General features: G+C 55.6%; 1 protein-coding gene across 4 annotated transcripts; it reads left to right on the top strand.

Annotated features, from left to right (window-relative positions):
• Positions 1-1,085: 1,085 nt before the first annotated feature.
• On the top strand, positions 1,086-16,130 carry COPZ2 (COPI coat complex subunit zeta 2). Of its 4 annotated transcripts, none has more exons than XM_074979207.1 (10): positions 1,086-1,346; positions 2,395-2,469; positions 6,327-6,408; positions 6,905-6,996; positions 7,379-7,434; positions 8,108-8,185; positions 8,969-9,020; positions 9,131-9,156; positions 12,331-12,369; positions 14,950-16,130. In XM_074979207.1, the coding sequence occupies exons 1-10, from the start codon at positions 1,239-1,241 to the stop codon at positions 14,990-14,992; spliced, it is 651 nt and encodes a 216-aa protein (XP_074835308.1). In that variant the 5' UTR covers positions 1,086-1,238; the 3' UTR covers positions 14,993-16,130. The 4 variants fall into 4 exon arrangements, 2 of the variants coding, with proteins under 2 accessions (XP_074835308.1, XP_074835307.1); XR_012642726.1 differs by having other exon boundaries at positions 1,088-1,346; positions 2,401-2,469; positions 9,131-9,251; XR_012642725.1 differs by having other exon boundaries at positions 1,090-1,346; positions 9,131-9,251; positions 14,950-16,129.
• Positions 16,131-23,563: the final 7,433 nt, after the last annotated feature.

A 23,563-nucleotide genomic window follows, 5' to 3' on the forward strand; every position in this document is an offset into this window, starting at 1 on the left:
TGTGTCAACTGTCCCCTACTCTGATCCTCAGCATCCAAAATGCATCCAATGTTCTGGGAACTTTGGGGTATCCACCCCCCCACCCCGGTAACCAGTCCCAGAGTCTGTCTCCTGCAATCCTAATGGTTACAGCGAACAAGGAACTAAAACAGGTGGCATTTCTGCAAGTCACAAATCTGACCCCTCCAACTCACACAATGCCGTCCATGTCTCCCTGCAGACAGGCTCTTGCTCCTCACCTGTTTGCTCCTCTTTCTCACTCTGGCATCTTCCCGAGCTGATCTGTTCCTGGGCACACGCACACGCACACGCACGCACATACACACGTGCGCACGGTCTCCCAAGGGTCTGTTTGAGTTCTCATGCTTTCACGGCTCCCACCCGTCGCTGGCATGGAGCTGCCTGAGTTTGAGCTGCAGGATCCATAGGTGGGGTGAGCAGTGAGCTCATCCCCAGTTGAGCTACAATCCTCATCTTCTCCTGCCTGCTGCAAGGCCCTGGGTCAACAAAGCCCTGGGCCATCTGCCAGGACAAGTGACCTGTGCCTGTTGGGAGGGGGGCAAAGTGAGGGCACGCAGCTTCAGCAATTAACATCCAGGGGCATATCTGAGCCATCTTGAGGTGCACCTCTAGGCCAATATTGACATCACTGGTGAAGATATTGAGCAGAATCAGTCCCCAAAACAGACTCCTGAAGAACCCCATTTGCTCTGCCCTTCCAACTTGACTATGAACCATGAATAACCACTCTCTGAGGACGGTTATCCAGGCGGTTATGCAGGCACCCGATAGTAGCCCCATCTAAGTTGTATTTGACTAGTTTATTGATAAGAAGATCATGGGAGGCCACATCAAATACCTTACTAAAATCTAAGTATACCACGTGCGCTGCTTCTCCCTTACGCACAAGGCTTGTTAACCTGTCAAAACAAGCTGCCACATTTCCTGGCACCCATATGCCAGGGCTTCCCCGCCCCCCGATTGCAGAAGAGGTCGCTTGTTGTGTTGGGGGCACCTCCCCCTAGGCCCCTCCATGACTGCAGATTGGGGGGAGGGTCCTGCTTTTAGCCAGCCCCCCCCCGCCCGTTACAGGGCCCTTGCGTGGGACAGGCTCTCACCTCTGGGGAGACCCCGAACCCCCGTTAGCGGGCGTCCTAGTGAGAGGCGCGGCTGGCCGGCCTCCCCCGCCCCCCCGCGGCAAGGGCGGAGCGCCCCGGCCGAGCGCTCCGTGCAGCGGGATGCAGCGAGCCGAGGCCCGGCCACGTCAGCAGCCCGAGGGGGCTGCACCGGGGGGCGGAGGCGGCGGGGACCGGGCGGCTGGAGCCATGGAGCCCCCGGGGCTGCTGGTACGGGGCTGCGCGGACGGGCTGCGGGCGGCTCCCCGGCCCGGGACGGGGCTCCCGCCGCGATGCCAACTTCCCGGCCGCCGGGCGAAACTTTCTGCGCGGGGAGCCCGGGGCCAAGGACCGGAGGGGAGCCGGTGGGGGGGCCCGGGGGGAGTTGCCTGGGAGGGCTTGCAGGGGGAGTACCTCGGTGGGGTGCCCGAGGGTTGCAGGGGGCTACCCGGGAGGGGGTTCTGGGGAGCGCCTTGGGGAGCGGGGCTCGCAGGGGGTTCCGGGCAGGAGCCCGAGGGGGCTTGGAGGGGGAGTGCCGGGGGGAGTCCTGGAGGCAGGGCTGGGGAGGGAATAGCCCGGGGGACTTGCAGGAGAGTCTCTGGGGGAAAGCACCTGGGGGACAGGGCCAGGGAGATGATCCTGGGGGAACTTGCGTGGGGCATCCCCTGGCCGAGGCTGGGGAAGGGACCCCCAGGGGATAGCCCCGGGGGGAGCCAGGTGCTTGCAGAGGGAGTCCCCTGGGGGAGAGAAGAAGAGGGGAGTCCCAGGAAGCAGAGCCCTGGGGAAGAGGGCAGTGCCAGGGGGCTGCAGGGGAGCCAGTGGCAGCTGCAGTTCTTGGAGGGGCTGAAGCTCAGGGGGCTCTGGGGCCAGGTCTTTGTGAGCCCTCCCAGTCCAGATTCTGGGGCCAGGCCTCTTTCTCAGTCTCTGCTCCGAGGCCAGGCCCGCCTCAGTCCTCTCGGCCCAGGTTCTGTGGTACACTTGGACTCGGACTCTGGAACAGTCAGTGCATGACAGAACTTGGGTTTGGATGGACCCTCTCGCACACCGCCCCCGGCCCTCACGCCCCCACTGGCTCCTCGAACTGGGGATCGGGCATGGAATGGGGCCTCTGGCTTGGTGGGGAAGGATCAGAACCAAGCCATTGGCAGAGTGCGCCAGGCCCTGGCAGGAGATACCACTGCCTCCCCATTTCAGCCTAAGCGGTCTCTCAGGGGAGGTGGGAGCTCACAGGCCCAGTCCTCCTGGGGCAGCCTCTGGCTTCACACTGTCCTTGTGTCAGTTTCAGGAGCCTTCCCTCTACACAGTCAAGGCCATTTTCATCTTGGACAATGATGGACAGCGACTCTTAGCCAAGGTAAATGCCCCCTGCCCTCAGGGAAAAAAATGCTTAATCCTCTGTCTCTGGCCTCCCAGGGAGATAGGGATTAGCTAGGGATGCACCCAGAGTTCCCTCTAATTTTTATCATCCATGAGTGGAATAAATTTTATGTGCACCGAGGCATGTGCAGATGTGCACTAACCATAGAAATAGAATAGTTTGTGGGCACTCTGCTAATCAGCTGGGCGGCACCTGAATCTCTCCTGGGCAGCCACCCAAGCACTCAGCTTCCAGAGTGGCGAGCAGCAAAGATGGGGCTGTTGCTTTGTGGAGGCCCCTGCCCGTCCCCAGCAGTTCTAGCCAAGGTTCATTTCTCCTTTGCAGCAGCCTGATGTGCTTTAGGAGATGTATAAAGCTACCTGGGCAAAAGTTACATCCTTGGCCACAGGGACCAGCATAGAGGGCACCTGTCAGGACTTCAGGTTCAATGCTTGGCACTGCATGACCTTGGGCAAGTCATTTAAGCGCTCAGTGCCTCAGTTTCCCTCATCTATAAAGTGGGAGTCATGACACTCACTCTGCTCTCAGAAGCCCTTCGACAAGTCCAGCCAGGAAGCACAGATCCAGGAGCAGGATCAGATCCTTTGAGTAGAGTGTTCCCGTGCTCATCTCCCCGCACCCGGAAATCAGCCACTGACCTGAGCTGCTCTTGCTTCCTCCATGAGGCCTAGTTATCTGTAGGTACTTGCTAGTAAGGCAGCAATGTAATGAGCACCCAAGACCTGCAAGACAATCGCAAACAGCTAATGCAGATCGTAGATCACCACAAGAGAGAATGCTGCTGTAGTGACTTAACTGCTGGTAAGGACAGGTAGCCACAAGATGCTAGTCTGACCACAAGAATGACATGGTAACTAGTTGACGTGTATGCTGCTAAGCTTGAGTGAGTCAGGCTAGTGAGCTATCACAGAAGGGCAACCGCATTAGCAGGGCGAGGAGATACAAAGCAGGAAAAGGGGGCTGTGGATCTAGCATGGGCAGTGTCAGCATCCCACCTGCGTGTGCGCCTCGGGAGAGGCCAAGTTGACAAGTGGTGATGATGATGATGATGATGGTGTAAAGGAGGGTGACACAGCTCGGGACCTTTTGCAAAGAATGGGGGGAGCCGTGGCCGCTCAGCTGCGCGTGTCTGTATCTGCACTGCCACATTGGAGCGTTTGTAGCTTTGTTATCTCTGCTAACAAACCAGTGCAAATTTGGAAGTGTGCGTCTGCGCAATGCACTTGTGCACGTTGGGGTTCCCAGCTAAACTTTAATCCTGGGCAGTGGGTGGCACCACAGCTTGTTGGGGGACAAGCAACGTCAGCCTCATCCCTTCCAACCAAGGCCCCCACCCCCACTGTGGCCACCAGCCTCTGCCGTGCCCCCACCCTCCCAAAACACACACACAATGGGGCTTGCTGGCTCCCAGCCTGGGATAGCATGGCTCTGGAGAGCCGGTGGGTGGTGCAGCTGCAGCATTCCCCAGCCCCCCGCCCCAGCTTCTGCCACCACAAGAGCAGGCTGGGGGAGGGAACCTGGGGGCCTCCAGCAGAGCATGGCCACTGCCAGGTGAGGCAGTTTGAGAAGGCATTGCTTTTCCCCGCCTCCTGTACATGCCACCCATGACTTTAATTCTAATATCAGCCTGTTCTTGGGACAAGAACCTACCAAACCCTGGAGTCTTAACTGGGAATTGTAGTACAGCAGATTTACTGCCGTGGTGTCCTCACAGGTCTTTGGCTCCGTCAGTGATGATAACCAGAAGGCTGCTTGTGTGTGTAAGTGAGTGCGTGCGTGAGTGCGTGCGTGTATATGTGTGTTCAATGAAGCAGGTCCACTGACCACAGACCAAGTAAAGATCGAAGGCGCCCAGCCAGGGTTTGCTGCCAAGAAAGATATAAACAACAGTTGTCACATATATTATGCTGATACACTGTACAGATGTACCTGCAGCAATGGACTGACACAGCCAGTGGGAATTCCACTGCCCCCTAGGTCAGACAAAGACGGTCTCCCCAAAACATCATGTTATATACAGGTACAAACAAAGCGCCCTATACTGCTGAGGTTTCAGGTTTCCACCCTCTGACATTGTCAGGTTACCACCTTCTGATGCTACTTAGATACCACCCATCTCCCTGTACCTCGTGGTTTGGTTAGATCATCTCTACCCATCATGCTGTCATTTTAGACTCTTTCCTGAACCTGCCTCTGTATCTGTAACGAGTAGGTATCAAGGTATTTTTTAATGAGCTGGTGAGACCTTGTGATTTCAACTTATACCAATTATTGTTCTGCACTTGGACCAATTACCAAGGAGTGTCCTATACTCTCAGCCCCGTTTGTGCCAAGTCCTGTTAGCAGAGGCCTGCCTCTTGCTCACAGCTTAACTTTGCTTTGAGCTGTGTTTTGTCCATTGTTGCTGGGCCTCAGGCCTCACACCAGGACTGTGCTGTATGGGCTTAGGCCTTCCGTCCTACTACAGGAATTCTTAAGTAATCAATGCCATGAATACACAATTCATAGATCAGGCAACACCAATAGACTTCTCTACAATTGAATGTTACACACACACACACACAAGCAGGCCTGCTAACAGGGCAGGGCAAAGGGGGCAGTTGCCCCGGGGTCTGGTGTTTCAAAGGAGCCCAGAGCTCTCAGTGCTGCCAGCTGGCGCTCCAAGCCACTTTGAAGCTCCACTGCACCCAGCTCTGGGGGTAGGGGAGGGAGCTGACTGCCACAGGACCTGCCCCTTCCACCCCAGGTCATGCCCTTTCTGAGGTCACAGCACTGGGTCCCCCTCCCATCTGCTGTCAGGCCCACATGGAACTTTCACATGACAGATAACAAAAAAAAGTCCATCAACCACTTGCTGTGCTGCCTGCGTTTCACCCAGCCCTGGGCTGTTCAGAGTACGAGCTTTGTCTTTGTAGTGGTCTGTAAGACACCTGGCAACTTTCTCACTGTAATAGCATTTAAAGACAGAGTGGTATGTTCTGATACCTCCCTCAGAGGGGCAGGGCTGCTTCATGTGCTCTGGCTGAGTGTTGGGCTAGTGGCGCTTTCTAATGCCCCACTTCTGGGAGAGTCACGGGGGCTCATGGAGCAATGGACACAGATTGCAATTTCTGTTATGATTGGCACTGCGGTAGCAGCTAGGAGCCACCATCATGGACAAGCACAGAACAAAGACAGTCCTGCCCTGGAGTGCTCCAGTCTACATCTACAAGAGACTGAGCAGTGCATGGAGCACATGGAAATCGCACAGAACGGGTGGGCATGCTAGGAAGGGTCTCCCCACACCTATTCTTTGTCCAGGCTCTGCAGATGCCACCACCTGGGGGAGTTTCTGGGAAGGAGTTGAAGTGAGACATTGAAGTGGCCTTGATGTGCTTGAGATAAAACAGGGATCCCAGATCTATTTAAGTGATGATTTCCAGCCACTCCAAAATGTTCTTTTATATGTCTGCCAGCACAGATAGCCTTTTGGGGGTCTGTATGGATTCTTTATCCTGGATCTCCTTTGTAGGAGGTCTAGGTTGGATATTAGAAGCAAACTATTTCCCTACAAGGGTGGTGAAGCTCTGGAATGGGTTATCTAGAGAGAGAGAGATTGGAATCTCCATCCATGGAGTTTTTAAGTCCCAGCTTGACACAGCGCTGGCTGGGGTGATTTAGCTGGGGTTACTCCTGCTTTCAGAAGAGGATTGGATTCAGTAACCTATTGCGGTCTCCTCCAACCCCCTGATTCTGTGATTGGTTCCTTCTAGCCAAGCTCACCTTCCTTTTTCTGCCTGTCCCTTTGGCTGGTTCCAGGGCTGCTCTAACTCCTTTGCTCCTGTCCTCTGCAGTACTATGACGCCACCTTTCCATCCACGAAAGAACAGAAGACCTTTGAGAGGAGCGTTTTCAACAAAACCCACAAAACGGACAGTAAGTAACTGAGCTTTGAGCTGGGGACCAGAAGATGGAGAGGAGGGTCTTTCCTGTTTGTTCTTCAGGCCACTGGCTGCTTATATCACTGAGTTAAGATTAAGTTTGCCAACAGTTGGGTATCCCTTGGGCTACATCATAATTTCTATTTCCATGGGCCTGGCAGCCCAGGAAGGGTTGCAATATTGATGATAATACTCTCAAAGCAGTCAAGAGAAATAGCGTGAGGACACCAGCAAGGCCCAAACAATGCCTCACATCTGTGCATACAACAGCTGGCCCAGGTGGTTACTACACCTGTGATGAGGCTTCAGCTGAGCCCTGCTGGGACTGTGAGAAGTGGTTTGGTCAGTCCCCTTTGCCCCGTCCCACAGTTCAGCACGAGAGCTTCAGGAGTCGCACAATGCTCTGGGACAAAAGCAGTCACAGGCTGGCAAAGACTATTACAGTGCCAGCCCGACACTGCCTCTTCTTTCTCCTTCCCCCGTTGCGGCAGGTGAGATTGCCTTTCTGGAGGGGCTGACCATCGTCTATAAAAGCAGCATTGACCTCTTTTTCTACGTGGTGGGCAGCTCCCAGGAGAACGAGGTAACTCGCTGCGGCCGCTCCGCCCTGAGGGTCAAGGAGCAGGCAGACCAGCCCGGTGCTGGGTGGCTCTTCTCTCCCCAACTCGACCTGCCCAGGGGCAGATAGGTGCACTGTTCCCAGTCACCAGGACCTGCCGTGACCGCCTTGGGCCCTGCCCTGGCGTGCTTGGAGGAGGACATTGTCTCTTTTTGATGTTCCCCGGGGTCCTGGTACACAAGTGTGTTCTTAAGAGACTCACTGATGCTGCAGCCGTGATGTCTGTCCAGCTGCCAGGACTGCTGTCCGTCAGGCACCCCAGAACCAGGGGCTGCTGGCAGGGAAGTCTGTTTGGGCAGGAGTGCAGCTGTGTACTGCACTGACCCATGTCTCTCTCCTCCTTTAGCTGATGCTGGTGGCAGTTCTTACCTGTCTCTTCGACTCCCTCAACCACATGTTACGGTGAGTGGGGGCTGCAGCCAGAGCTCCCGATTCTGTCCGGTGAGATTGCCCAGGGACAGGCTCCAGCTCTTTGCTTTGCCCCAGACCTTGCCACCCCAGGTCTCCAAGCGCTGTACCCACGTGCCAGAATCAAGTCTCAGAGCCCAAACACCACTGAGGGGCTCTGCGTCCTCACTGGGTACGGGCAGTGGCTAGCACGCCCTGGGTGCAAGCAGAGTTCCCAGAATTCCCTGGGGTGAGGGCTGTTACACTCATCACTTTACAGATGGGGCCAATGAGGTGCAGAGAGGGAAAGTGACTCACCCAACATCACCAAGCGAATCAGTGGCAATATCCAAGAGTCCCAGTTCCTATTCCAGGCGGTAAGCGCTAGCCCACACCTGTTCTTGTGGCTGGAAGGGAACCCAGGCGTCCTGGCTTCCAGCTGATTGGTCTCAGCATGAGACCCCCATGTGATAGGCAGAGCGCTGGAGCATCACCCATCTGGGACACACCAGGGCCTCTGGTCCCCCAAGCAGCTGGCGTTACTCTGTTGGGAGGAGACGGGGCTGGGAGTGGCGGTCGGGTCTCTGCCACTATGGTGAGATTCGGTGCTCCGGAGCAGTGGCAGGTCTGGGTGTTGGTTGTACAGAGCATCCCGCATGCTCACCAGCTTATGCTGCCTTGTCCACAGGAAGAACGTGGAGAAGCGCTTCCTGCTGGACAACCTGGATGGGGCATTCCTCGTGGTGGACGAGATTGTCGATGGGGGGTGAGGCACCGTGTGCTCTGGCTCTTGGGGGCTTCGCTTGGAACTGGGGAGGGGCAGTAAGGGAGAGGGCAGATGGGCTAGTCAGGCAGCGAGTGGAGCAGGGCTCAGAGCTGGGTCTGTCACTGAAAGTCCCAGGGGTTTCAGGTGCAGCCTGGCTGTCCACTCAGGGTTGGAACCTTCTGCCCTTGGGTCTCCAGTTCAGACCCAACCCATCATAGTAGTCAGAAGCCTTCACCATCAGGTGGCTGTTGATGCCAGCGTGAACTGGGTTTGGCAGCTGTCAGGCCAGCCTCTGATGGGTCAATTACAGCCACTGTTGCTGCTTGCCAAACCCTTTGTCAGCCGAGCACCAAACACAGCAAGAACATCATTAATTCCACCTCCCCAGCTCTTACACCCCGTTCGCTATCCATAGACCTCCAAGCACTTTGTATCGCCACCCCCATTTTACAAATGGGGAAACTGAGGCACAGGGCAGGAAGGTGGCCTGCCTAGGGTCACTCAGCAGGCCAGTGGCACATCTCCTGAGCCCCAGTCTAGTTCCTTTTCAGGGCAGAGGTTTGCCGAGGGAGGAAGCGGGGAGAAGCTTGCCCAGTTAGTGCCTGCATTGTACCCCTTCCTGGGGCAAGGATGTTGGGGCTCAGTTTCCATGGCTGTTCCTCTGGCCCCTGGCCCTAGACCAGAACTCATACCCCTGTTGTAGCAATGGGGAGCAAATGCATCATGAAAGGGCCCTTAAGTGAGCCATGATCTGATGGGAAAATCTCCTTGTCCTGTTTGCAGGGTGATTCTGGAGAGTGATCCTCAGCAAGTGATCCAGAAGGTGAACTTCAGGGTGAGTGTTTTCTGGAGCCCAGCCCCACACTCTGCACCACGGCTCCCCTTCACTTCTCTGCCCTTCCAGCCCTCAGCTCTAATCTCCCTCTTTAACTCTCTCCAAGCCAGGCGGTCTCGGAGCCTGCGGCGTACGGGTTTGTTCTCTTTGATTACATCACCGGTAACTCAGAGCAGAGTGACGCACTGCCTGCCAAGGGCAGCAAATAGGCAGCAGCCAGCGGGGAAGCAGGTGTGAGGTCACTTCCTTCTAAGCATGTCACCCGTGGCCCCCCTGCGTGGCCCTGGAGAGCTCTGGTGGGCTAGCTGGGGAGGTCACGCCGTCTTCTGCATGACACAGATGATTTTGGAGTGGCAGTCAGGCTTGGAGGGATTCTGTTTTCGTCAGCGTGTGTTATCCCTGGTCAGTGTCTGCCTCCAACCAAAAGTCTTCCCCAGACAAAACTGAGGTGGAGGGTGGGCGGAGGGACAGATGTCCCCATGGACACATCCCTCAGCAGCTTCCCGTGAGGCAGAGCTGCTGGGCTCAGAACACTTTTCAGAACATTCCCAGGGGATACCAGAACTCAAGTCTCTTGCTGCCTAAAGCTGCGTCTGACAGGTCTGAATATGGAATACTCACAGTGGCAGACGACTTTTATAATCAGACTGACTGCCAATCTCCCAGCAGACCAGAGAGCCTGCTGGGCTAGGGCTGTGGGGAGCAGCTCTGGGTGGAAGGGGTGGGGCTGAGGGCAGCCCACCCCGCCCCAGCCTTTAGCACTGCTTGGAGCATGCATCCCTGCGCTCCAAATTTAAAGGGCCTGGGACTCCAGCCACCACTGCTGCTACTGCAACAGCAGCTAATGCCCTGGGCCCCTTTGAATTGCTGGGCCCTGCGGCAGTTGCCCGACTCCATCAGCAGGCCTGCAGTCTCCACTGATGCTAAATTTTGACTGCCCAGCAATGAGCATCTATCTTCACTTCCTGCCAGGATGGAGTTATTTGATTAAAATATTCTTTAAGAAAAGTCCTCCAGAATAAACCTCAGTTGCCTTCCAGAGGGGTTAAAGCTGATGGGATCGTTCCAAGCCTGGAGTAGCCGTGTGTGCCTCCTCTGGGCCTGTCCTGTTTGAACTCTGGGCTCAGAGGAGCTGGTCACAGTCTGAGCAACACTAATGGGGTGAGAGTTTCGCAGCTTGTTCAGGAGTTTTTGGCAATACCGGTTGGCAGTGTTCTCTGTAAGTCGAGCGCTTGGGTGGCCACTTAGAGGAAACTGAAGTGACACCCAGCTAATTAGCAGAGCACCCACAGCCAGCAGTGTGTGTTTCTATTGGTGGTGCACATCCACATGTCCCTTGGTGCACATAACAAAATTAATTCTGCCATGGATAGAAAAAAATTAGAGGGCCCACTGCCCGTCAGATCTGAGATTGTCCCCAGACATGAGTTTCTAACCTTGTGGGGTTACTGCGTAACAGTTCTGCCCAGGATGTGATTACCTGGTCATTAGCAGCCTGAGACATTGTCTCGCTGTGGAGTTTGGAGGGTCAGAGATATAATGAAAGTAACCAGTCACTCTGCCTCCCAGGCTGCTAGCCAGGAGGATATCCTCAGAGCACATTGCTGTTGGATCCCAGCACCGCATGTCAAAGGCATCGTGGGCTGACCTAGAGAGCTTCCCAGCATGCGTTGTTGCATGGTGGTATGGAAAATCCAGCATGGTCGACACGGGACACCCTGGGGGAATGGTGCTCCAGGGACACACTGAATGACCTTCTCTGTGTGCTGCCAGCTGAGCTTCACTTGCTCTGCTTAGTGCCACGGTCTAAGCTGGAAGCAACGACAAGTGAAACCGTCCCAGGCAAGGCTTGCCTCTTCCGTAGCATCTGAGCCCAGAGCTGCCCAGGCATGTCACTAGCTGGAGCGGAGACGATTGTTCTGTTTAAGCAGAGAGTAAACAAATGCAGCGGACACGCCAGCTGCACTGGCATTCCCTAATGTAGCTCCCCCAAGATTGTCAGAAACAGCTGGGATGGACAGCGCTGCTATCTCTGGCTCTCTGTGTGTACACATAACCCAAGCCCTGGGCAGAGAGTGGCGAAGGAGAGTGGCATTCCAGCCCCATGACATCACCCTGGAGTGGGGTTACAGGGCAGCGTGGAGAACTGAACAAGCTCTCTTCCTTGGTTCTCTTGCACTGGGTGTGCGCACGCATGGGCGGGGCGGGGGGAGATACAGTAAGAATAAGCATCGTAATACCAAGCATGGCTCTGTCTGAGGATCCCAAAGTGTGTCAGCTTGTAAAACTTGCATAAGGTCAGGGGTCTGCCAGGTTCAGACTACCCCTGGCTGAAATGCAGCCACCTCTGAAGTGGAACATGGCGGCTGTTTTAACAGGCACTCAGCACAACAGGAAGTGAAGCTGGATTCATTCAGATTTGCCTAGAGGAGGAATTTAGAATGGTAGATGTGATCACCTGAGTGGCATTGGGGTTAATGATCCATAATGCCCAGGGGTCTTTAATGCTAGCACACCATGACCTCAGGTTGGCGTGTCATCCAAGATCTGACCCACCAGAGATCAGCTTACTCTAGCCTCAGGCACTGACCCCAGGGGTATGCCAAATCCCTACCATGCTTTTGGAAAAAGCCTCCCCAACCACTCCCACAACCTCAGTGGGGCTGATCCAGCCTGCACCTGCTTAGCTTCCTTGGAGTGACAGGATGCCAAAGGGAAAGAGCAGATGAGGTAGGACCCAAGGGGATTGGTGCAGGCAGATGGCTCCTTCGCAGAGGCTGAAAGCAGGTGCCATGTGGGGCTTTGCCCCAGTGGGATTCCCCAGCATGACTCCCGGGGGGCTGTGTGCCCCACAGCCAGCATGCTCGCCTCCCCCTGCACACTGCCCAGGCCCAAGCTGCCCAGACACAGAGCGGCTTCCCACATGCAGCAGAGACACCGTCTCTCTCCAGAGCCCCCCGTCAAGCCCCGGTGAGCAGCTGCAGCTCAGCGAGGAGCAGGCTGGGTAGAGCCAGGGAAGCCACAGTTTGGTCTCTGCTCTTGCCTTTGCTGGGGAGGCTGCAAGGTACACTGAGCTGGGTTTGAAGTGGCGACCCTTGGGGTGCCCTGGCTTAGCTCCCGCTGTCCCTTCTGGTCAGAGTTACATGCACCATGAACACACTGTTGTCCTGCCCTCTGTCAGAGCTGCACCCCTCTGCCTGTATGCTTACACCTGCTCTCCCCAGCACGTGCCTTGTCTGATTCACCCCCCACTGGCTCCCCTCCCCACCCAGCTCCCTCCTGAAACCTGCCTGTCTTTGCCTTCCTTTAGGTGGACGACAGCCCTCTGTCCGAGCAAAGTGTCACCCAGGTGAGGATCCCGTGACTCCCCTTTCCTCTTTGGGAGACTGGCATGGGCAGGCAGTGACTGGGCAGTGGAGGGGGCCTGGCACAAGGGCACCAGCATGGAGGAGACCGGCACTGCACTGCAGAGATCAGCTCCTGGGCACATTGGAAGTACCCCAGCCAGGCTGTGACACACCAGGAGTGTCCCAGTACCAGGGGGCACACATGCTGGGGGTGGGTCTTCTACCCTTTGGGGCTGTTTGCATACAGGTGCTTGTAAGAATGCCCTTAGGAGCCGTAGCCTCAGCACCGCACCACCCGTCAGTAGGAACCCTCAGCTGTCTGCATTTAAATCCCCAGGTCCCACTCACAGCAGTGTGTGAATGTCCCTGTCTTTGGCCAAGGCAGCTTCACAACCCTCCTGGATGTGTAGCAATGTTCTTATTGAAAGACATTGCGGCACCGAGAAGGGAAGTGAATTAGCCCAGTTCACACAGCACATATCAAATGCAGGAGAGGAGTTCTCCAGTTCTGAGTTACAATCTGCTTGAAATCCCAGCAGACACACATCCCCCTCTATAGCCCAGGCATGCTGATTCCCCTTCCCCTGGCTCTCACCACTAGGCAGCACTTTGGGGTGGGAGGGCAGGAGAATGCTGGAACAGAAATATGCTTGTGGGCCCCAGCAGGCTTTGCTCTGCTGAGTCCTGCCTGGTAACAATGTGCCTGAGCGCTCATAGCAGGTTTCTGAGTCACCCGACCAAACAGCCGTTCGGCCCGGGGAGTGGGTAGCTGGGAGACAGGGTGGCTTTCCCTGGGTAGGCTGCTGGCATGACATGCCAGGTGCGGCAGGTCTGTCTCCCAGCCAGCCTGGGGAGTACCAGCACAAAGCTCGCAGTGCCCCTCACACGCTCTCTCCTTGCAGGTTGTTCTGTCTAGGCTAATCCTGTCAGCATGAGCCCAGGGCTGAATCTCTGTCTAACCCAGCACTAACCAGCTCCTCTCTCCAGGCAGAGTAAGTGACTTCCACAGCTGGGGCTCATCTCTGCACCAGCCCCTGTTGCTTTTGGCTGCTGGACCCAACAGTCACTTAACCCCTTCCTTCCCTCAACTCCAAAGAACCAGAAAAAAGAAACCTCCTAGTCCTGGTGTCTGCCTTGTAAACACAGTGTGGCCAACGCATTCAGTCGCCCGCTCACCTCTGTAAGGGCTGGCATCGTACCACTCACTCCCAGGGAGCTGTACTAACCTTCTGTACTAATTCCCCATGCCCAGGAAGCTTAGCAAGCTTAGACAAATCACTGTGCCCAGCGCTGGGTGAGCCGGGTGGCTGGCACAGAGAAGCCACTTGTGATTGGAGAAAGAATGGTTGGAGAAGGGCACGTTACCTAGAGAGGTGGTGGACTCTCCATCACTAGAGGTTTTTAAGTCTTAGCTTAGCAAAGCCCTGGCTGGGATGAGTGAGCTGGGGTTGGTCCTGCTTTGGGCAGGGGACTGGGCTTGATGACCTCCTGAAGTCTCTTCCAGCCCTAGGAATCTCTGAGTCTAAGGAGTGGGTAAGAAGAATGTTGAATCGTGACTAGACTTAGGGGGAGTTGCCCATTTTCTTTGGCAGTATATGGTCAGCTGTTGTAACGTTCCCAGCCACTGGATTCCTTTTGCTGCCTCTCTAGACATGCTGTTGTATGTCACTGCCATGTGCATCCAGGGTGATCGCAGCTTGGAGTGACTGGACAGGCTTATAGGTCTAAAGCCATTTCCTGTCCGCACAGGTGAAAAAGCCCCCCCCCCCCAATCTGGATCAGGCACTCTGTTTGGGGGTGCCACTGTGAGCCCTGGCTTTAAGGATCAGTTCCGCCAACGTTTCCGCCCAGCTGTGACATGCAGACCCCAATGGGAAGCTCTCCTGATCACAGGCGGCTCAGTCCACAGGTTCTTTTTAGGATCCAACTCCAGCTCCAGCAAACTCCGGGGCTGGGTGGCCCCTGCGGATTGGTGCTTAGTGTCCAGGATGTCCACTGAGGCTAGATTGGGGTTCCTGAACATACGTAATTTCTGGGAGTAGCATTGCTGGCATGGGTAGAGCCTCCATATGGAGGGAGGGGAAGAGGAGAGAGATATGCCCCCTCCACCCTGCTGCTGCAAAACTGCGGCATCTTTTTGGGCTCTGAGCCCAGACAGCAGCCTGGGGGCTTTTGAGAACATGGGAAATCTGCAGCTTTCTGGGAGCTGGGTCCCTGTTTCCTTCCAGGCAGGGAGGCAGCTGGCTATAGATGTACTCAGGCTGAAGGAGCTAAGTCACCCCCTTTTCTGGAGACCTTGCACCCAGGTGTCACCTGCATCCAAGAGGCATGTCTGCCATCTAGTGGCTATTTGGGGGAAATCGGGAGTCCAACCACCCTGCTTATGTCATGGATACACACCAGGGATCTCCCTCCCTCAAAGGGGCAGGTTTATGCTGGCACTGAATGGGTCTCCTGGTGCCCATGAAGGAGTCCTGCTAAGTTCATATGGAGTTGTAATCCCATTTGCAGAATCCGTGAGGCTGTGGGGCTTAATGTCTCTCTGTTTTTCTTCTTCTTCCTCCCCCTCACTTCCTTAATAGGTTCTGCAATCTGCCAAAGAGCAAATTAAATGGTCCCTGTTAAAGTGAAAGTCCCAGAGGAGAGTGCCTGGATCCTCCCCACTGGGGGGGTAAGAACTGTGACGACAAACGATTCCTCACCCTATTCGATCAGCCGCTTGCAGATTGGCATGAAAAGTCCAATAAAAGGTTGGGGGAAGGGTGCAATATAGCTGACAGGCCTGCTGGGGGGCTCCCACCTCAGCAGCATGGAACTCTGCATGCTAAAGGGGAGGGTTTGGGGGCGGGAGAATTAACTGGTTAACAGCCCAACGTCTGTGCTGAAGACTAGATTTGATAGCGATGTAACAGCAGAACTTGGCCCAAGACCCGGGAAGAACTGCTAAACGACGCAGCGTTGTTGCTTTTATTTCAGGAATGAATAGGAGGGTTGGTTACTCATATTTACACCACCTGAAGTGTGGCCGGAGCATCAGCTAGAGTTGGTTGGGTACTAGCAGAGCCAGAACATACTAGTTGACTCTTCCATGTCACCAGTGCAAAGCTGTCTCCTTCTTTTGAAGGGCTGTTGCTAGCACTTGCCCGCTTGTTGATCCATGCCACGAGCCAACTTGTGCTTCTCATTGAGGGTCTTGGGCCCTGTAGGCACCACCTGAGACTTTCAAAAGCAGAGAGGAGACTTGCACGCCCTTTTCTCATTCATCTTGGGCTTGTTGCAATATCTCAGCCACTTTCATAATCTCTGCCTGTCTCCCAAGGTAGCCAGTGCTTTGATCCCAGAAGGGAATGGCCCTGCCTGTGCAGAGGGTCAACATGAATAAATGCCACTGTCACACCCTCCCACGTACAGCATGCACAGGAATAATTGTCACCCTGTCGGAGTTAAACCAGAAACATCCCAGGGTCCAGCACGACTAACCCCCAGCTCTTATGAGGTGCTTGTCATCAGTAAATCTCAAAGCACTTCACAAAAGGAGGCCAGGTCATTGTATAGATGTGGGAAACTGGAGCAGTGATTTGCCCAAGGTTATCCAGTAGAGTCAGGAGTAGCACCCCAGTTTCCTGAGTTCCAACCCAGCACTCCACCCACTAGGCAGCACTGCCTCTCGTGTGCAGCTTTTGCACTTTTGTAAAAACAATCCTGCGTTTACAATCCACAAATAAAGTTTTATAGCACATGAGTCATTTTTCCCCTTTGGTCTTGCCTGTCTGTATTGCATGTGGGGCTGGCAGGCTCCGACTGCTGCGCCACACAGAATTAAAGCTGTGTCACCTTTTCCATTACCAGGCTAGATTTTTGAGGGGGTTATAACTCAGCCATTGCAGTCACAGTGGCCATACCACAGCATTGTCCTGGGACATGTCTGTTTTCATTAAATGTTTTGCCTTCGCTGGTGGGAGAGCTCCCGGAGCGCCTGCGTTTGTTATCTTTGCAGTGAACTTCTGTACCCTGCAGCTTCATCCCAGAGCTATGAGGGTGCTGAAATATTTGTTTTACTTTGAGACAGCAGATTTGTTTCATGGCTTAGTGTACATGAAAAATGGTCCAATCTGCCGTCAGCCAGCATGGCGACTGTGTGTGTCCTCAGCCCTGTAGGGGCAGGTGGTCTCTCTCTGAGAAGAAGGAACAGCCGGTGATGTTTTATCAGGAGTCTCCAGTAGCAGCTCTGATCACAATCGAAGTGCACAGGGCCACTGTCTTCACATCTTGCCCTTTTGCAGGGGCAGGAAGCATTTTTGGAGTGGGCCCAGGAGGACAGAAAGGGGAAAAGCAGCAGCACTGTCACATGGGCAGGGCTCCAGGTAGGGTGGTCGGTAAGGGTGAAACATTGGGAGGGGAGGGGGGATAATAGGGGTCTATGGTCAGTGTTGCCTCTATTTTTTCCATATATGGACAGAATAAATTTTGTTAGGTGCACCGAGGCATGTGCAGATGTGCACCACCAAGAGAAACACCTGCTGTGGGTGCTCTGCTAAACAGCTGGGTGGCACCTGAATCTCTCCTGGGCAGCCATCCAAGCCTTCAGCTTCCAGGGAACACTGTCTATGGCTGTAGTGTCCAATATGTTTATTGTTGGCCACATGTGGCGAAGAGGACACAGTTGTGGTGAATAAATGCGTACCTAACTTAGAAGATGGGGGTGGCCATCCTGCAGCTCTTGAGTCACATGCATCTGTTGGAGCCTTTAAATGCGGCTCCTCTTGACGCTGCATGTGAGGAGTGCTGGCTGCCTGCTCCACACATCCACCCCACCTTTTGGTGGCAGCAGCCTGCGGCAGCAGCAGCAGCCCCAGCAGCTGTAGTGAGTTGCCTGCATTGAATCAGAATGGGGAAGGGGGCCTGGGAGTGCCTGGCTCTGGGGGAGGGGGAAGGGCACTTGTTTAGCTACCAGTATTAAATGATTGAATAAAGTTCCATGTAACATAACGTGGTAATTGTGGAAAGACAACAGCCACAAGTGTGGCGAGCTTTGAACTCCTATTGGACACTGCTGGTCTACGGGGTGGGGGGTTATAAAGTTCTAGGTACAACAAAGCTGCCCAGGTAGGATGATCTGGATGATATTAGGACGGCCAGTCACCCTAGTGCCAAATCATGCTGTCTGGGGCGGCTGTCAGTAGAGTCAGACCTGGCCCCTAATTTCTTGGGAGCCTCATTCACGTGGTCTGGGCTCCCCCAAGATCTCCAGGTAAAGCCAGGGAGCTCTTAGTCATGGCTTACTTTTCATTCCTTTTGTGACGGTCCCTAACGCCCCGGCTTGGGGCTGTCTCTTGTTCCTCGCTCCCTTGCGTGAGACAGAATATTTTCATATCCCCGCCCCTAGCCACATAGGGCCACGCCCACAGCCGTGAACCCCGCCTCTCCCAGTCCTATGGGTCCCGCCCCCCCGCAGCTCCACATTCCTGATCCTGCAGCGCCACCTGCTGGCGCAGAGTGGAATGTCACTGCTCTGGGAGCAAGCCCCATCTTCAGCGCCCAAAGAACCCCAGTCTCCACCCCTACGCCAGCCAGTCCCCCCATCACCACCCTGCGCCCCATAGCCCCCTGCCCCAGGCCCTCCCTCTTTCCCTCTGCCCCATTGCCTTCTGCTCCAGGGCATCCAACTCTGTCCTTTGCTCTGTAACACCCCCCTGCCCCTGCCCAATCCCTTTAGCAAATCTATTTGCCCAGCCCGAGCCTCCCAGGTGCTGTCCCAAAGCCTTGCACCCCAGCCCCTTCCAATCCAGAAGGCTTCACCTCCTGCGCCTCTGCCCAAACCCCACTGCTTCCCCACTCTCAGCCCCATTCTTCTCCACCACCAAGTGGGAGACACAGATGTCTCCCCTTTCCCTCCACCCTCACCACTGGCCCGTGAATCCTGCAGGCTGGGCTGGAATGGGGGTCGGGGAAGGGCGTCTTTAATTTCCCCAGCAAACGTCAGCGGCCCACCATGCACAAGCAGCAACCCCACTACTGTATAGTAACAAACCAGCGCACACAGCCCAGCCTGAGGAGGGACATGACCCTACAATAACAAACCTCAGAAAACAGCCCAGACTTGGGGGAGCCCCTAAAATGACAAGTTAGCAACCCCTGTCCTCACCAGCCACCCTACAATGACAAACCAGTAGCTGGGAGCAGCCCCACTGTGGCTAATGAGCACACCTTGTGCAGAGCCAGGTGTTAAGGGTTCATTGAGCAGTGCCCGGAGGAGCCCACTGCGAGGTGTGCGTATGGCTCGACCTTGCTGTGGGCAGGTGCGGGTGCAGCAGAAGCAGGTTGGGAGCTCTGATCCCCCACTTGAGTCAGGGCAGACCCTCTTCCCAGCTCAGACCAGCATTTCCATCAGACCTCACAGGGCCACCATGCTTCAGGAGCCCCCCTCTATGGCAAAGCTAGGGGCTTGGGTACAGCTGCTGCTTCTCTGGGCCTTTGCTGGCTGAGGACTGGGAAGGGGGGACTTGCCTCCCCACTCCTGGTCTTTAATTGTGGTCCCCCACGGCATTGTCCTGCTAGCGCTGCTATGAGCTCCTTGGGAAATTCCAGCAGCTCCAGCTGCAAACATTCCTTCTAGCCCCTGCCCGGGACTGAGGAAAGAATCTCCTCTCCCTCCTGAATTTCCTGCAGCCAGTCAGCCAGCCATTCTGTTGCCTCTTGTCCTTTCTTTCCTCAGGTCCACCCCCCACCCGGCTCCCACTGCCTCTGACATGGCAAAGATGCCAGCGACCACCACTGCCTGACGAGGTGGCTCTGCTCCACCGACCATCTGCCATGCAAACTGTAGCCCCATGAAAACTGTACTGCGTGCGAGGCAGAGGGTGGCTGGTGTAAACACAGCCCCAGTGGCTTATGGAGTTGAGGTTTGGGAGCTCAGTGTTGGCTCTGAAAGCAGCAGGTGCTCTGGAACCAGGCATTGAAAATCCAGCAGGACCCTTTGTCCCTGCATGGTGGAAGCACTGTGACCCGTGCGCGTGGCCCCTTCAGAGCAGATGTAAGGAGCCTGCTTTGCACTGAAAACAATCATTAGAGATGTAGGACACTGTGTGGCTGCAGAGCGAAGGGCCTGTCTGTGGCACAGGGGCTGCATGCGAGGGCATTGGAGTGGGCACTCAGAGTATGAAGGGTTCTGCCACTGCCTGCCCTGTAATTTTGGGTATCATAATGCGAGGCTGCTTTGGCTCACAGCCCTGACATCAGGAGCCAGTCCACAGGCAGAAAGGTCTTACCTTGGCTTCCATCGACCTCCTTACTCCTGCCAGGGCAACACTACTGGGGTCCAGTCGCACGTCTCCCTGAGTTCTCAGCTACCAGACACATGGACTTTCCCCTCTGGCTCGTCACCCCTGGAAGAGAGAAATCTGCCCTCAGTGCTCAGCTCATGATCTGCAATGGCCATGCACAGCAGAGACCTGGCAGGTGGGGAGATAAAAATAAACAGAAGGAGTATTGCATAGAGAGACCACAGCCTCCAAGCTGAAGTAGTGAGGGACAGCAAAAACAGATGAGCCACACATGATGCAGCCATAGGCTCTCCTCTCCCCTACGAGCTACATTCCCTTTGCTCATGTACAGTCCGTATTGCCTCTGGACCGTGTCCCCATGCACCCCAGCATTTCATCGACACAGCCCTGCCTTGGTGCTGGTCCTCAGTTTCTGGCTGTCCCTTAGTTCAAATCCCTTCTCTTTAAAGGCTTTGCTGTTCCTGTCCTTTCACCCAGACTATGGTGATTCACAGTGGGGGCAGTTCCTGCCTCTCTTTGGGTCTATCTACACTTGAATGCTCCCTTTGGTGCAGGAAATTCACTGCAGGAGCTAGAAGAAGTCTTCCACTGCCCCTGTGTTGTCTACCTGGGGGACATGGCCTGGCTTAACTATGCCACACAGGGGAGTGGATTTTTCACACCTCTGCGTGATCCTGTTATGCTGAGCTCATTTTCTAGTATAGACCAGGCTTTAGTTTTCCACAACCAGGGCTTTCGTTTTAGTTTCAGCTTGTTTCCCTCATGCCCTGCAAGTTCAGAGCATCACAAGCTTCCATAGAAGACCTGATGGGGCATATTTTAATGCACAATAACCTTGTGTGCAACTCACTGACTCCATCGCTTATTCCTTGAGGTTCAGAACCCTTGTTCTCCTCTTGGAATGTCTGCACCCCTATTGTTGCAGAGTCCCACCCCAGAAGCAGCTGCATTTCAGGGGCACTGAAGTTCTGCATTGGAACGTAAGAGCTTATGTTAAATTGGAAACAAGTTTGAGAGAAGCGGGCATGGGTGAGGGAAAGGGGAGCATGGTGGGGGTAGCTCCTAACAGCAGGTGCTGCAGAGAGGGCTCTGTCCCTGTGGGGAGACACAAGGTGAGGTGGGCTGGAGGGCTGGCAAGACCAATGGCATGAGTAGAAGGGGAATGGGAGAATCTCCACCCTATAACTGAATAGCTGAGAGTTCCTGCTCCCAACGCCTCACCGATATTCTCCATGGAGACGGACTGGCGAGCACCAGTCACTCAGCCTGGCTGCCAGCCAGGGCCCGTTCCTGCTGGCACCAGTCTCCCCAGACAGCTTCATTAGCGGCTGGCAAGTGGCTGGCTTGTCTCAGCTCAGAGACAGAGCATGCGGGGCAGCAAACGGGTAGGAAAGGCACAAATTGCCATCCTCACCCACCCACGTATTAGCTGTGCCTCACAGCTGCTGCTCAGCCACATGGCCTCAGCAGGAGCAGGGCCCAGGGATCTGCCTCCTGCTCTCCCCATCGCATTGTCTTAGGCTCTTCTCTGTTGGGGAGGGCTTCTCGCTCCTGGCCCTGACCTCTCCAGCTGGGCTCATGCTAGACGCAAGCTTAAAGGAAACTGGGAGGCTCGAGGGGTGCAGGGGTTCCGGGGTACCACGCAGCACTCAGGTCTGGTGTGGGATGCAGGTGGTGCTGGGTTGCAAGGAGTGGTACCAGGGCTCAGGGAAGTCACCTTGTGAGCAGGTTCAGGGGACCAAATCAGGACTCCCTGTAAGCAATGCACCGGGGCGGCCGCTCAGGACAAGTTCAAACCCCACCCACGTAGCTGAGTAGCAGAGCACCCACCACTTGGCGTTGTCTCGCTTCTGTGGTGCACTTTTGCACATGCCTCAGTACACACAAAAATTATTCCACACATGGATGAAATAAAAGGACACCCACCATCAGCAAAGACTGGAGGGACCATTGGACACCAGGCAGCTCCAGGGGCTGGGGTACGAGGGTGGGGCAGCGCTCAAGTTCAGAGGGTGTAGGGCAGCACTGGGACAGGGAGAAGAGAAGAGGCAGGGAAGCACACGATGGATGAATTCCATTCAGCTCCCTGCCCCCCACAAAGGCTTGCCGCCTCTCCCTGAACCCCAGTGCTTCTCAAACGCTGGCCCCACTCTGCCTTCCCCGGCTCTTGATGCCACCCACACACCACAGGTCCCTGGGGGGCACCCTGCACACACCCCAAGCTCCAGGGCTGCACTCTGTCCCACAACCCCACTTACAGCACAGCTCCTCTGAACCGCAGTGCTGCTTTTTGCCCCCTTGAGCACCAGCACCACCCTGACGGAGTCAGGGGCATGGGAGGATGCAACTTTGGGGGAAGCAGAGGGCTACCCACGCTGGCACTGGGGGTGCAGTGCAGCTGGAGGCCTTGTCATCCACTGGGCCTGGTTCCCTACAGCACCAGGAGCTCCAGTCTTGGCAGCGTGGGGAGGGAGAGAACATGTGTACCTGCCAGTCGCTCTCACCTGCCCTTCCCTGGCCTGACCCAGCCTCACAGCCAGCAGGACCAGCCCTGACTGCCAGCTTCCTCCACTTTTATAGCCACTTGCCCTCTTGTCATTGGCTGCCTGGGGCACAGCAGCCTTTGCCTGATTGGCCCCTGCCCAGACATTGACGAAGGGCTTTGCCTGTGACTGGCTGCCACCCAGGCGGCGCCACTGGCTGCCCAGCCCCACCCCGCTGGAGGATGCCTGGGTCCCAAGCTTGAGCAGCAGCCTCCTAATCAGGCTGCCCCCATCCCCCTTCTTGCCCTAAGCCTCATCCCCCTGGCTGGGCTCTGGCTGCTGGAGAGGGGGCGCCTTTCCCTGAGCCCCTCTGCCTCCCCAGCATCAACCAAAGAGCACCACATTGTCCTTACCTCTGCCCCGCACTCAGAGGGGCTGTCTGCATGTTCCCCCCGCCAACTTCCTGGGGTCCCCCTCCCCCACACCAGGAGGGACTGTCTGTGTACACCCCACACATCCCAGAGTTGCCCTGCCCCACGCCAGGAAGGGCTGTCTGCGTACACCCCCACACATACTATTCCAAGCTCTCTCTGCCTTATACTAGGAGGACCTACCTGAATACGCCAACACATATATCCTCATGCTCTCCCCTGCCCCACACCAAGAGGGGCTGTCTGGATATCCTCCCCACATCCCTAAGCCCCCTCTGCTCTGCATCCAGGTGGGCTATCTAGTTACGTACCGCTCCAGAGTCTACCAGTGGCCCACACTGAGGGAGGCGGTCTCTCCTTTCCTCCCCTCCTTGGAGTCATATGACTGTCTGTGCCAGTTTGTGATGGGGCTGGTCTTACTGGATTATCTTGTGTGCCCCCCACCAAACACAACCCTCTTGTAACCATCGAGAAGGGCAGAGTATGTGGGGTGTGCAGGGGAGCATCCTGCTGGAGAAACACTCCTTCTCTTTCACAACACAGAGCCATGGGGCAGGGGAAGGCTCGGTGTGTCCCCAGCAGATGGCAATGCAGGATCAACCCGTCTCTGCAATGTCCCCTAGAGCCCCAGAGAGAACCACACGCAGACATCCAGGGCCCACAGGCCACACAGAGAGGTGGGAAGTCATATGAACAGCACATGGCGAAGTCCAGGACCAGCTCCCCTGGAATGCTGGATTCACCCAGATGTTCAAACCTAGCTTCCCCAGCAGCTCCCAGCCTTACAGCCCCCGCTCTCTCCATGCCAAATGCTTCCATGCATGCTCGAGAATGTTCCCAGTCCAGACCACTTTGCATCAGGTAAACAACCAGTGTGAGCATTTTCCCCCTCACCCCCCAACCACCCAGAACACTAGCTCCCAGGCGGGGAAAGCCTAGGGCTGCCAAAGGACTGGTCTTTCCAGTCCAAGCGTGCAGGGCTGCGCTGTCTCTGCATTT

This window comes from Carettochelys insculpta, chromosome 28 (genome assembly GCF_033958435.1).
Source record: "Carettochelys insculpta isolate YL-2023 chromosome 28, ASM3395843v1, whole genome shotgun sequence".
In the NCBI taxonomy this organism is placed as follows: domain Eukaryota; kingdom Metazoa; phylum Chordata; order Testudines; family Carettochelyidae; genus Carettochelys; species Carettochelys insculpta.